The sequence below is a fragment of the Hemibagrus wyckioides genome, linkage group LG14 (genome assembly GCF_019097595.1).
Source record: "Hemibagrus wyckioides isolate EC202008001 linkage group LG14, SWU_Hwy_1.0, whole genome shotgun sequence".
Classification (NCBI taxonomy): domain Eukaryota; kingdom Metazoa; phylum Chordata; class Actinopteri; order Siluriformes; family Bagridae; genus Hemibagrus; species Hemibagrus wyckioides.
Genome location: NC_080723.1, coordinates 14,204,609 through 14,220,130, shown reverse-complemented (window position 1 = coordinate 14,220,130; position 15,522 = coordinate 14,204,609). Strand labels below are relative to the sequence as shown.

The 15,522-nt window shown below is 41.5% G+C and overlaps 1 protein-coding gene across 1 annotated transcript in view; it reads right to left on the bottom strand.

Moving 5' to 3' along the window:
* abtb2b (ankyrin repeat and BTB (POZ) domain containing 2b) overlaps positions 1 to 15,211 on the bottom strand; it is a 49,049-nt gene extending 33,838 nt beyond the window's left edge. Inside the window, exon 1 of the mRNA XM_058408319.1 lies at positions 13,774 to 15,211. Coding sequence (XP_058264302.1) covers positions 13,774 to 14,647 — 874 coding nt within the window. The 5' untranslated portion in view covers positions 14,648 to 15,211. The remainder of the gene's footprint in view (positions 1 to 13,773) is intronic.
* Positions 15,212 to 15,522: the final 311 nt, after the last annotated feature.

Here is a 15,522-nt window from a genome sequence, read left to right as displayed (position 1 = left end):
GTCTGCAACAAAGAGCTGGAAGAACAAATGATGAATATTATCGATTATGGATTAGGAAATTCAGAAACAGCTTATTGATCGCTGCACATTATAGCATCCATCAAACCCTTTCAGCCCTAAGGCATAGTACATCAGGGAGTGACAGCAAGCAGCAGGCCTGAAGGCAACAGGAAGCCTCTGGCCCAGCGGCCCCAGGGACCACCCACAGGAACCCTATTCAGACGTGCAGACCAGATGGAAAAAGCAAAAAAAAGGAATTGGGGAGGGACTGCTCGGTGCTTCGCCTAAAAACTTCTCCATCTGCCCTCCCACAAAACTCTAAAAGCAGGCCGTAAGGAGGCACACAGGCCTGTGAAATCCCGAGACTCTTGGACATTTTTAGATGACTGTAATGTTGGCATTTCCCGACCAGTGCAGGGTGAAGAAAAGGTCAGATGGTTCTTTCTCAGGCAAAACTGCAATAATCACTAAATAATGGCTAACAGATTGCTACCGTTTAGTACTAAGATTCTCCCTGATTTACTGACTACTTATGTAACTGTCACTTTTTATGTAAAGTAAAGAGTAACATCTCTGAATGGCTAATCACTCCAAGGTGTTGCTACTTCTCTGTGACCGCACAGCATCTGCTGCAATGTGATTCTTCCTATGGCTTTCAGACCACCACCCAAACACGTCTAAAAATGAGGTCGGGGTGAACGTCCATCCGTTATCCCCATCACCAGCTTCTGTGCACATGGCCAGCACACTGGGTCAAATTTGTCTTCATTCCCCTGTCAGTGACCTTAGAGAACAGCAGAGCCAGACACCCTCCCATTAGCCGTGGGCTCGCCGCTCTTAAACAAACACCAGACTTCTCCACAGAACCACGAGCACAGCCTAGTGCCTACTGACTTCCAACAACAGAGGAGTCTCAGGGGACGTCGAGCAGATTTCCTACATAGCCGTAGTATGCATGCTCCTTTATATTACACGGTTTTTACAAGGACGGGGTCTAGCATTTTCCAATTTTATGCTCGAAATAATCCTGGCATAATTCTTAGCATTTGTGTTGAAGCACCTTATTTTAGCCCATGCCAGTATAGTGTGATAATAATGCAGTGTGAAAGTATGAGCAAGTTTCAGCGTCTCATGTGCGTCATGCTTTCCTCCATTGAATTTGAAGCATAGGGAGGTGATAATTGTTTTTCTCTCCCTACTATTTCGGGAGGAGGCAGCTATTCTGACTGCCAGACTGACAGCGTAGGGATGCACACTAGTACACTTGTACCAAATCTGCAAATGCGTGAGAATTATCTACTCAGCTTCAGAGAGAAACGATACAGTTTATTTTCTTTCTCCTTCAGTGTTGAATGATTGCTTCCCAAATCATTTTGCTTCAGAAAAAATGCTCTAAAATGTCTTCTTGTCTCTGCTTTCCCACGAGTTACAGGCTCCTTGTGGTCACTCTGTCCATGAACCGCTAACCAAGAGCTGCGTATACACTCACGGGGGGAAACATTCGGATGTGTGTTTCGGGCCAGGAGTGAAGAGAAGGTTCTGGATGCTCTGCCCTAGTTACAAATCTCAGTACGCTGCTGCACTCATCAATTTTATACCGCTAACTCAGGGTGCATAGAACAAATCTGTTGCTGCCTTTCCAATACAATGAGGTGGCACTGGTTCAGACTGCTACATGAGGATGACGATGCTAATTCATTTCCATTTGATTTTCACAGCATGATCTATCACTGCCCTGTCAAGACATTAAACTCAAAGTGAGACTCTTGGGCGTCTCTTTTCACAGCGCTGAATGCCATCCACACTTAGTAAAAAGTTCAATTAACTGCTATGTGAAGACTCCTAAAAAAAAAAAAGGAACCGATGCCGTATGAGCTCGGGCTTGATGTCGATCCCAATAGAGACGATCCAAATTGGCTTTTAGCTTCCAGCTGTTACAGCCTTGCTCTCGGAGATGATGGCAATTCAAGACTCGTATATGGACAGAGGCTGAGGTTTGGCAACACTTCTGTGCTCAGTAGAGTTTACCCAGCATGAGAAATGCTTTAGTAGAGAGACTTTTCTCAGACTTAACTACTGTTTTTGCGTGTGAGAGAGACAGAGGAATAAAACACATGGCAAAGAACCGAGATCATAATGGTGCCCAGAGTAAAACAGTAATAATACACAGAGCACCTGCACGAGGAAGGAGGACACCGCAGTCAGGAGTGAAAGCTATTCATCCAGTCATTCCCACTGTGAAGGCTAGGTGTGATAGTGTGATAATCAGTTAAAATGAATATAATTAATACAATGTCTTTGGAATAACGCTTTACATCACTTAATTGTTGATGTTAAAATGGAAAAATTGTACGGTGTTTCGGTTAAACAGCACAGCAGGTGCTCGTAAAACAATCCATGTGTTGGTGACCCACAGGGTTCTGTTCTGGTCACGCCTAGATTAGTGTTATTTATGGTCTGATGCTTTGTAGTGCAGGCGCTGGAGGACGATTATATACCTGCTGAAACGATTCCCCGTTAAACACCCGAGTGCCAAAGTGTTTTTCCATTAAACTGGCCCATAAATGTTAATGAACAGAGAGGTGTGGAGTAAAGCAGTTCATATCACATGAAAATGAGGAAATGACACAAGAAATCGCAAAATCATGGGGCTTCATCATACGGAAGCATTTACCTCGTTGAAATATTTTATTTCTGAAATGACTATTTGCTGATGGAAATAACAGAATTAACTCATTCAGCTCTGTCTGTGGGTCTGTCCTCATTGTGTTCACAGTGGTTTTTGCTTAGAACTCACTCTGATAGAGGAAACTCTTTCACAGTTCCTTCGGGGTTGACAAAGAACCCTTAAGGTTTATAAACCCTATATTAATGTTTTATAACATTTTAACAATAGCTTATACCACAGGGCTGTTGAATTCTGATTGGTCAGATGGTGTTGATTAATTATCCATAAGAGCGTGAATTGTACATTAATAGACAGGTTTATTTTAATGTGCATGGTTACTATATGTTATCTTTGCTATAGTCACAGCTTTACTACAGGGGCGTGTATTGTGGACGCTTCACATGAATCTTTTCACCCAAATATGCGTATAATAGTTAGGATATAGTGAAGGTTTCTGCAAGGGGTTTTGCTTTGTTTAGGATTTATGGTCTCCACTTGATGTTTTCTTACATGGTGAAGTCTTCAGGACAGGGGATTTGTAGTTCTTATTAACTTTGGGTTTCCAACTTTGGGTATAACCAGTGAACAGAACCGTGTTTCATAGACATTTCACAAATGATATGTACAGTAACTATTAACAGATAAAAAAAGTATGACGTGTCATTCTTTAATAAAAAATTCGCATTGCATTGCTGTGGAAATGTGGAAAATTGACTTGAGTGGTCATAAAAGTTAACATTACAGCTGATTGCTTTCTTGTCATAGCATGCCTCATTGTATTTTATTCCTTCTCTAGTGAAAAATCTATAATGATTTCTGAATAATGCTCCAATACGAATAATTGAATGAGTTAACAAACAAAAATAACATGACTATCACGAGATGTCTGTGACTTTTGTGATGTGTAATAAGAAAGCAATAAACTTCTCCTTTCCTCCTTTCCTTTACCCGATGCGAATGACGGCTGTCTGGAATATTTCCTGTGTTCTTCTCCTCTCTTCTCCACCAAGCCGACTCCCATAACAAACTGCTGTGTCACACGTAGCAAGCCAAAGTGTGAATGAGTAACAGCTCACAGCTTGAACGGATCACAGCTTCATTTAGAAAGTTTTGCTTTTCTTTAATGACACAGAGTTAATTAAGGAGAGATCATAATGGCGGCTTTGTCTCTGTCCGAGCTTCACTTACAGATGGCCGCTATTAAGTCTACACCCCTATTATGAGCGACGGGGCAGATGTAAAGGCTTTGCGAATGGATCTAGCCACAAAGACAGTATGTTCTCCTCTCTGAGGACAAAAGTGTCCAGTCACACATCTCCGTCCCAGGCCCCCTTGCCCAATTAGCCTTTGGGCAGAGAACAAAGCAATCCATACACCAAACACACATGACTTGTATAATGATAAACTAGCTCTGTATCAGCAGACTGTGTGAAAGCGACCAAGAGCCCATCAAAACTTCTTATTGTTCTCTGTGGATGAGGAAAGATTTAATGGCACCACAAATTATCGTAAATATCCATCCTTCGCAATGAAAGCGTGCTAGACGGATTAGGCTTGAGCTCTTAGAATAACTGTTCAGGCCATGTTTATACAAAGCACATGTCCTTGCCACATGTGCATTCCATCTTCAACGCGCACAGTAATTGCTACCGTTGCAGACGAGCTGCTCTTAAGACCGTTATCATCGTCGCAGGAGAGCTTAAGCCTCACACACATCTCCACGCTTCACAACAGGTGCTGCGATGAACAATAAACAACCAGGCGGGCTTTCTGCATGCTGCCCGTTGTCAGAGGTCAGCTATATGGCTGTAGCTGTAGTCAGATATTTGCACTGATCAATAATAAATCAATAGAAATGGGATTTTAATGGATGCTTCAATATGCACAGCCTTGATCCAAAAAAATCAATTCAACTATAAAAGCTAATGATAAATGGAAACATTTTACTTTCAAAAACTGGCATGTTTGTGTGGAAAGCAAGAAATAATGTAGAACTTTGGTTTTATCAATGAATATTGTGAAAAGTGAGCAAAAGTCTGTGGCTTAATTTTATATAAAAGTAAATCTGTGGCAGTTGTAGTGTAATTTTAATGAAAGGTGCTTGTTTCTTTACCAGCAGCTGATACACAGGGACTTGTAAGATGGACGATCCACGTAATCTAACCCGAATTATAAACAGACAGTGGAAATGTGTTGAAAAATATCTAATCTTTAGTACGGTGAAATCTTCTGCACGTAGATGTCTTTTTTTCTCATTCATGGACGCACTTTCCAGCGTCAGCACTTTGTAACTGTCCATGTTTTCCTGAGATGTTTATCTTATTATTACACTCTGCCTCTTAAGAGACTGAGAAGGGAGTGACTGTTTATTGCTGCTATAATGTAAGTGACAACAGGAATGAACAGGTCTTACAGACATTCCATGCCATTAAATGTAACTATAGATGTATAAGATAAGAGCGAAGTGGCTTAGTGGTTTAGCATGTTTACCTCGCACCTGTACCTCGCACCTCTTATTTTTGCCCTTTGTACTGTATTACATAATATACAGGATGTATACCCGTCAGTGCTATTTTGTGTATTTTGTGTATCTGTCCTGTAGTGTTTTGTTACACTTTTGATGCACTTTATGTGGCTCTTGATGTCTTTAGTTGTGTGTTGTTTATGTACCACAATGGTCCTGGAGAAATGCTGTTTCATTTCTCTGTGTACTGCTTCAGTAACATATGGTTGAAATGCCAGTAAAAGCTTCTTGACTTGACTTGGGGTTGGTGGTTTGATTCCAGCCTCTGCTGCTTGCATGGTTTTTGAGTTTTGGGATTCCTTTGGGTACTCCTTCCCAGTCCACATAAAATGCATTGTAGACTGATTTGCATCTATAAATTGTCCATAGTGTGTAAATGTGCATGTGTGTGTGTGTGTGTGTGTGTATGTGTGTGTATGTGTGTGTGCGCGTATGTTTGTGTGATTGCATTCTGCAATGGACTGGTACCCCATCCCTTGTGCACCGAGACCCTGTTCCCTGCAACCCAAAAAATGGCTTAATGGATGGACTGTGGAATAAAATACTTCGAGGCATGCTGTTATATGGAAATAATTGCTTCAGGGTCTTTCAGGGTAACTTTGTTACAATAACCCCACCCTGTCCTGGATTACATTCCTATAACATCACACAACACCTCATGACCGTTCAGCATGTACAGCATTTTTCAATTAGTCTCTCTGTACTTACTAATTATGTTTTAGGATACAAAACTAAACACTAAGTTGGGAGTGAAAAGGTTTAATTTTTGACACCGGACAAAAATTAGAAACATTTTAAATTCTAAATTTATATATACAACATAGATAATTGATTTTATACAGTTATAATTATATTAATTATGCCTTTCAATTGACTGACACTCACGAGCTGTGTACAATATGAACTAACAAGATAAAAAAAGAGAGAAAGATTGATTTCAGACTGCCTTTAAGGAAGGACCTGCTTAACTGCACCCAGAATCTGATATTTCAAGTCTTTCCACTGAAAACAGATCATCTTTCTCATCGCTTCCAGGCCACTTGCAGAAAAAAAGATCCAGCCCATCCAGTTCATCTCCGCTGATGGCACAGACAAAACATGCCTGGACTTCTCCAATGCAAATGTGGAGACACAAATTACTCACAGACTTCCACATCAAAGCTGGAGCAATGTGGGAATGCAGAACTGCCAGCACGAAAGCAGTTGGACCAGAGGGCCAGAAACGTAAATGCGTCGTACACAGAAAGTAGATTTGGTTGTATTATCAGGTAAGCAGATTGTTTTGTCTGCATGCGCAGTCTGAAATCTCCCACCAAAACAAACCTCGTCTGCAGACATTTCTCACCATCTCACTAGCATCTAGCAGCGACTTGGTGCAGAATAACTATTCACCAAGCTGTAAGACTCTGACACATAGTTACATCATTAAATATATATTTTAAGGCTTGCTTAAAGCCTGAGGTTGTTCTTGTATCTATTCTATCCATTCTGGGAAAAAGTACACATATACCTCAACTGGCAGTTCCGGTCACTTTACATCATATTGTAGGAAGTGGAAATGGTAATATTTTAGAAAAGAGTATTGTGAGGTTAGGCAATATGACAGTACACTATTGACATCATAATAAATTATGTCGCAATAAACCTTTGTGAAATATTGCAAATACGTCAGTATTTTTTACTCTTTTTTTTTTAAATTACATTTTGACTGGAAACAGAGAATTTGGTATTTATTATTAATTATTAATTTTCATTGAATTATAAATGGGTTATTTATTGCTTAATATCAGTGTTGCTAATCATTATTATTCTCATTAGTTTATTTATTTTATATTTTATTTCGTATAATTATTTATTATTATTATTATTATTATTATTATTATTATTATTTATTTATTATTCATAAATGCAAAATGTTTCCTCTAAAAACATTTTTTGTCAAATTTAAATAAAATTATCCTTGCGTTTTGTTTTTTCACAAGGGATTTTAATTTCCACACTACTGTTACTGGCAGTTTCTCATCAAACCAATATATTATGGTTATATTCTCTACTATAGACAATATAGAATTGCCCACCACTAGATCACACATCTTGCCACTATGCCAAAATCTGTATTATTCTGGTCCTTAACAGTCTATTTGTGTAAATAAACCAAGGAGAGTCAGCTATCGGATCACAGCCTGGAGTGTTTTAGAGAAACGTCTACTCAAATAAACACATTTAAGCGGAATAAGAATAAGACGCAGAATAAATACATGGGAATAAATATATGGGAAAAATCTGTAGCTCAGAGACGCTAGATTTCTAAACATAAGCCATTGCAGCTTCGGTAGCAGATCCTGTGTTGTGGTTTTTCCAATCACAAGCATTTCTTTAAATCTAAAGACTGCGCTTGAGACATTAGCTCAGAAACGGATAAGAGTTTTCATAGTCTTACATAGAATTACCATCTGGGATCTGATTAGCTAACAGACTACATAGCTTGCTTTAAATAACCAACTACAAAGAAGCCCACTTTGTGGTTCTTTTTCAAACTATTGCCACAAAGTCAGAGGCACAGTTGTCTAGAATGTCTCTGTATGGTCTAACATCACAATTTCTCTTTAGTGGAACCTTCATGAGAACATGCTGTGTTAAGGCTGGTGAAAGTGAAAGACCTGGAGCGTCCTGCACACAGCTCTGACCTCAACTCCACTGGACACCTTTAGGATGAACTGGAACACTGACTGCACTCAACATAACTGTGTAAAAAGTGCCTGATCTCACAAATGCTCTTGCGGCTGAACAAACACGAATCTCCACAACATACACTCCAAACTCTAATGTAAAGCCTTCCTGAAGGAGTGGAGCTTATTATTACAGCAAAGAGAGAACTGAATCTGGAGTGGGATGTTGATAAAGCACACGGTCAGATGTCCACATACTTTTGGTCATACAGCGTATGTGTTTATTCTCCCTGCATTAAATTCACATGTGTCTTAGTCAAAAGAAGCGACATTAAGCTATAATCACTTCAGATTGTATAAATAACTCATTGGTTAAGCGTTAGAATCCCTATTCACTTTAATATTTTGGGACTGGATTTTTCAATACCACTGAAAGAGACAGTTAAGAAGAAAAATCATAGCTACATGAGAAACTATCACAACATACAACTTTGCATTCTGCTCCAATAAAGCAGAAAATCAGAGTGGGGGAAAAAAACCCAGTTTGATTTATGAGACCTAATAGAGCAAAAATATGGACATCAGTTACACAAGCCAACAGTCTGGCTTAGAGCGTCTGTGCACTTATTAATCTCAAACTTCAAACTCACACGGTTCCAGGGCCAAAGTGAAGCAGATCTTGTCGTGTTGTCTGTAAAGCACTCCATCTGTGTGCTCAGACTGAACATGGATTGGATTGGATATGCTGCAGCTTGTGCAGTCTGAAGCAAGGCTCCTGGCTATCTTTCTATTCCTACTGAGAGTCATCCACCAATGACAGGACTTACAGGAGAAACCAAGACTCATAAAAAAAGCCTTTAGAGCTGAAGCGCCGAATGTGTTTCTGTCTTCATTAAACTTTCATTCAGATTCATTTGTCTCTAGGAACCTCGTCATCTTAAAAGCAAATGCAACAAAATGCATTTAGACAAATGGACTCTGGCGTGTGATTACTGCTTTCAGAAGCCAGTATCTCGCTCAAACCAGTATGGTTTAAGGCGCTGAGGCTTTGTGCATTTGTGGATTTGAACGCTGTAAATGGCACTGTATATTTAGTGTGTGTGTGTGTTTTGCTGTTCTGTGCTTCTGCTGCATTTGACCAGTCGAGCTTTGCAGGGGAATTTTAAAGATGTCAACAACAGAGTTGTTATTTTGACAATTCTTGAAAGATGTCCGAGGTGACGAGAAACTCTCTGCCTAAGAGCATGTTTTCACTGAACATTTCACAACTACACCATGGAAAATAGATGATTTCATCATTGCAGTGTTCCTGAAAAAAAAAAAGGAAGGCAGATTATAATAACACCAAGCAAGAGGCAATTACACTGAAGATATCTGTGTTAGGCAATCTGCTTCTGCTTTGTGCAAGCGCCCCTCGGTTCCAGCATCTGAACAGCTCAGGGCTACAGTCGGAAATGGCTACTTAAAGATGACAATAATTCATCTGTACCACGGGGGGGGGGTTTAACAGCAGCAGACAGAAAAGGTTCTGCTGGGTCAAGCGTCAAAGATCCGAAAAGTATGAATAATGAAAAGTCGTGTTTGTTGCTAGTATAATTATGGCGGAAGATTTGGAAAGATAGTATGTCGTATAGACATGTTGAGTTTGAAAGTTCAGGTCATGAATAAAAAGTGTGGAAGGAGAACTCGCTGAACAGAACACACAGTGGACAGATACAGAGCTCCCAGTTTTAATAAAGATTGGTTGAAATATCAAGAGTTATTAACCTAGGTCATTACTGTCTCACTAATAGAATAAGAAGAAAACTGATTATTTAGTGCAACATACCTTTGATATATCTGATTTTATTCATTATTTCTACTCTATAATCTATATCCTAGGAGACACCAATCATCCATATAAAGCTACAAAGCCTTTCAGACTATCCATGGATTTCTGCCAAGCCGTGTGCTCAGAGGAATGGTTCATAGATACAGATGGGTGACAAATGAATGAAACCTGAGTGGCTCTGTTATGGCGTCAGAGACGTTTTGCTAGTTCGGTTTAATACCGCTGCCACTGCGAATCAATACAGAGTTCTTCTGACTGATCGTCTTTATTCTATGATGAAACATTTCTATCCTGATGGGAGTGACCTTAAACAGGATGAACCTGTCCCTTTCGGCAAGCACGAGGCCTCACTCACTGGTTTGAAGATGAGGAAAATGATGTGAATCATATGCTATGAGTATTGCGATGACCAAATCCCAACTCACTTCAGCGCCTATGGGAAATCTTAGTGTTGTGTTTAACAGAGCTCCCTCCCACCATCATTACAGAGAATATCTCAAAAGAACTGAGGTCATTCATCCAGTCCAGCTCCAGAGACTTGCAGAATCAATTCCAAGGTGAATTCTGGTGGCTCGTGGTGGCCAAATATCTTACTAAGAAATCTGTGTTTTTTCTTTAATTTGTCAATTGTCTGTACACTGGGATTCCCAATCTCATGCATTCCATAATCTCCTGCATTCCTTATTCCATGCAGTATGAGCCAGGAGGAAAACTATGCGAAGAAAATCTCAATTATTTCTCCATCACACTCTTTTTTCTCATTTCCGTTGGTGAGGGAAAAAAAAGGATAAAACAGATAATAAGCCTTTTCACCATGCTAGGATTTGCCCTGAAGTGTGCCATTGTTGGCCATCGTTCCAAAGAGGCTTTGACTTCCTGTCCATTCCTGTCTGGGTTGTCATAGTGATAGGCAAAGTGCTGGAATTAGAAAAGAGTTGCAATAGCTGGAGCAGAGTGGTATCCAGGCCGAGTCCAGACACCACATGCTGGCCACGTGCAGGCCACATCCAGGCAGCTGGACCGTTTCTAACAAGCTCCCGATCAAGACTATGAGATGTCTCAGGATTTCATCAAGAGCCGGGGTGTCATAAACAAAAAGTGAGCTTCACATCGTGATCAAAGTCACTACATAGTGCACTATTTTCTGAGTTGTGGCATTTTTATCCATGTTTAAAAGCATGCTGAAAAAAATACAGCGCACACATGAAGCAGCCCTAATGCAATACAGCAATGTGCAGTGTGATGCAGGAATTAAAAACACCCATAATGCACCAGTCAGGGACACAGAAACAGTTCCTAACAGATTTTTTTTGTTACTTTGGATATTTTAATCGCATTTGAAGCATTCAATATGCACTACAACTCCCAGCGCACATGGGTCCAGATTTCTATTCTTCACGCTAGTAACTACAAACTCTTTTTAGTTTATTATATTAGTTTCACATTAGCTCCCTATTAGTTTCACAGTGCGATATTCAAAGAGACAAATAAGTGAGTAATAAACCTGGAATTTAAAAGGTTGATTTTTTTGGTCTTGAAAATATTCAACCTCTTGCTGTTTTTGTTTTCCTTTGTCCATATGTTCTATTTTAGACACTTTAGACGGACGTGTGCAGCTCCATGTATCCACCCGTCCTCAGCACATGAAGCCCTGTTCTTCAGATACACCATCAAATAACTCAGTGCCGGCTTATCACAAGGGAGGAGACCCGTGCAGATAAGAACACATGATATCATAGAGCAACCATAAACAAATACTCTCCTGTACGGCAAAACGGATTCAAGAAAATCCGACATGCTTTAAAAATTGACATATCACAACATACTAACTCTAATCTAATACACAGCTATCTTGGTCGGTGTTGTTTCAGCTCCGTGGCCATTAGAGGCCTGTGCTGCTTACACAGCTGGGACTTCGGCTCGGCTTGGACAGGAAACGTGTAAACAGTGCCATTGGCCGTGCAAATTGGTGCTTTCGTTGTCTCTGCCATCTCAGACCCGCAGCTATATAAAAAATCCGACCCCGGGTCCAAAACACAAGTGCACAGAGCTGCTTTTTCAACATATTCAACAATAATCCAGGCCTGGAAATGTATTTTTAGGAGCCTGGGTTTTTCCTTCAGTCAGGCCATGGAGCGAGAGAACTGCCAGACATTCTTATGCCACAGATGAAAAAGGATGGAGTTTAAAATCTTTCATCTGAAAGCCTAGAAGACTGAAAGATACAGGGCGTTGCTCACATAACAATGATATAAAAATATCCAAAACCAATAGATCAATAGATGAGCACTGTTTACTCAGTACTGTCATAAACATCAAGAGCAATTAGCTCTGAGAAAGAAGCCCAGATAAAAATCTCTGTGGTGGAGGCTGAAATGGTGCAGGCTGGTCCACAAGAACCCTTGTTATCATTGTGTGTTCATGCAAAGTGCTCCAGAGAAGGAGAAACTTAAGTAAATATAAGAGTTAGCGTAGGAGAGGGGGCGGGGGGACAGCAGGCCTGGAGACTGAAAAGTTAGTTCTGTCTTAAACACTACCAGATGTGCTACATACATGAGAGAGGAGTGAAAACGAGAGCGGTGCCCGTTCTCGTGAACGAACAATCCAAATGAAAAACTGCAGCAAGGACATTGCTGGAAGGAGAATCAGTTACCATGGCAGCGTATCATAAAAATCTCTGGCATTAATAAAAATCTCAAAGACCTTGGTCCAACCAATAGCAGGTCATGACAGCTTGTGAGTGTTTTGGAAGTGAATAGTGCTTGAATGTAATGAATGGAATGAACAAGAAGATTCTGACTCTGCATCGCTGAAGCACTTGCGTCAAACTTTACTTTATGGAGTACAATTGATGAGCAAAATGGATGTCCATTGATCACAATGGAAGGTGTGTGTGTGTGTGTGTGTGTTCAGCACTTTACTGACTAAGCCCAGCTAAAAGCATTGATCTTTGCATGCTGTTTGCAGATGGACCCAAGGTGACTGTTGGCAGCATGTGAAACAGTGTTTGAACCCTGCACTCTTCGTGCCGAAAAGTACTTTTTGCAGAATGAAGACCAGATCTAAACAACTTCAGTGACTCCATGCCAAATTTGTTATGTTATAATACATCATTAAGTTGACCTCACGGCTTAACCTCCTTCACGTATACACACTAATACAGAAAATCTGGGTTTATTTTTGTTACTTGTGCAGCCTAAGATGGAAACAAAGCACTATTGTATGTCTGAGGAAACCTATGCAGGGAAAAAAAACAAAACAAAACACTGACACATGTTAACTGCAGTAGGCCATGTGAGGAGATGGGAAGTGGACCTACAGCTGGAAGTGAGCAAGTCTGCACCGGTCTATGTGAAGAGAGTGAGACCTGTCATCAGGGCAGTGGTAGCTTTTATCTTTCTTTAAAAGCAGAACAGGAATAGTTTTAAAGCCGTTCACAAGGAGAATAAGTTTCTGTTTTTAATCTGTTAGCCACTTCTGTTGGGCCCTTGAGCAAGGCCCTTACCTGTACCTGCTACATAAAACTTCCTAAAATGGTGGTGTATATATAAAGACTTTCACTGTACTGTATTGTATAAGGCATCTTTCAGCCCACTTGTACACCACTGGAATGGGACAACAAATTGTATTTGGTGCTGGACCATTTTCTGGATGCTGACATTGTAGTGTGTGTAGTTTAAATCTGAGTGTATAGGATGATAGACACTTATAGAGCTTATAGATCTTGCACAGTGTATCTATACTCCATCACTGTCAGGTTCTGAACACAACACTCTTTTTGGATGGATTTTTTCTTTTTTTTGCTGTTGGTGGACTTTTTCAAACTAGAAGTGATACTGCATCAGTGTTGCTGGGATTGATACACTCACACTAGCTCATATCTCTGCAGTCCTAAGAATGATCCATCAAACTAATAATATCTGGTTAATGGTGGCCCATGTTGGCACATTTCCACTGATGGATGGAAAACATGGGTGAAAAAATTGTGCTTGGGCATAGACAGTAAGTGTATGTGATATAAAGTGCATAAATCTACAATCTGTTTTATTATTATTATTTATAAAAGGAAGTTGATGCTCACCGTTTGCGTTTTTCCCACAGATGAGATGCTCGTAGGGCTGCAGGACCCCCCAGAGTTCAGCGTCATTATTAACAACTCCGTCCAGAGCCTCGAGCGTGATGCGTCCCCCTGTGGACGCGGCGTCCGCGCACGCACCATGCTGCCGCTCAGCCAACAACACGCGCGCGCCCACCTCTTCCACGAGCGCCTCGATGCACGCGCTCAGGCTAATCGCCGCGTACTCGTGCACGCGTACCGAAACCCGAGTGTCCACCATCCAGCGGAAGAAGCGGCCCACGGATAGCTTGAGTCCGCAGCGCGCCGACTTGCCCTTGCGCAGCAGCTCTCCGGTGCTCATGTCGTACAGGGAGATGGCCCTGACCGTGGCCGCTACACAGTGCTCCGCCAGCGCCCAGCTCAGCACCAACCGGATGGCGCTCTGCACTTCGAAGCGCGTGCATCGACAGTGCATAACACTGAGCCGCTGCGCTTCACGAGCTATACGGATCAGCGCGCGGCGCATCAACACCGACAGCCTGCGCACGGCTTCTCCCGAAAACACCGCGCTCTCCCCGGCCACACTGCGCAGCACTTTCCCCACGTCCTCCTCCGTCCACGGGAACTCCTCGAGCTCCGGTAAGCGCGGGCACTTAGAGAAGATGTCCTCGGGGTCCTCGTTGAGCGCCGTGTTCACTGTATCCCAGCTGTTATTCCGGCTGTTCATGGAGCCAGAAAAGTACCACCAGTTGCCGCGGTGCGGTGCGCTCGTCAGCGCCTGGGAGTTGGACCTGCAGGAGGACAGACTGAGAGACTTGCACGAATCCCCGGCTCCGTAGCCCGAGTCCAGAGTCAGCTCCTCTAAAGTCTTCATGGCTGAACTGCTTCCTCCTGCCATGGCCGGGTGCTCAAACTCGAGAAAGCAGTGAAACTCTTCAGCCCAGCTGGTTTTACTGGTTCTCACGAAACGGTGACATCCGCGAGGCGCTCCTGGAGTGGAGTAATGTCGCACTTCACACGACTTTATTGTGGTAATGCCGCAACTTTCTCATCCAAGAGGCATTACTTAACTTGTTCACATGTCAAACTCGTCCGTTTACTTTTCCGCAGAGATAAAGCAGCGTCTCGGGTTTCTGACTCTTAAACTCGATCGAAACAAGACTTACGGCATCCTTTAAGAAACGTCGGATATAAGGAGATAATATTGATCATCACACGCGACACACCTCCTCTTCACACCAACTTCTGACCTGCACTGAACAAGCGTGAGAGAGGGACTGAGTGAGCAATGCGCGAGCTGACTCTCGACCAATCAGATAACGAATCGAGATGACGTCACTAGCCAGGCCGATCTTCTTCTTTTTTTCCTTCCAGGAAAAGTTTTAAAGTGGAATCTAATCAAATCAGCGCGAGCTCTTTCACCCATTAGCACCGATGGCATTAATTAGCATACAAACAAACTACTTCATTACAGAGGATCCAGATATGGATTTGTTTAACAGAGCAGCTTTTAGGTCCCATTGTATTCACTGACTTTATTTCTTGTGTAGATGCACATAAACATCATGCAACTATAATGTGACCACTGAAAAAGTCTGCAGCATTTTATAACCTGCAAGTGAATATCAATTAAAGCATGTCATAATGATGAAAATGATCACAGTGATGGGATATTGTTTCACTCTGATTCATAGTGAAATGCTTGTATTTATTCTGAAATCTATTCCCTTATTCAAATGAGCTGCAAAACTGCATTTATAAATGTATTCATCT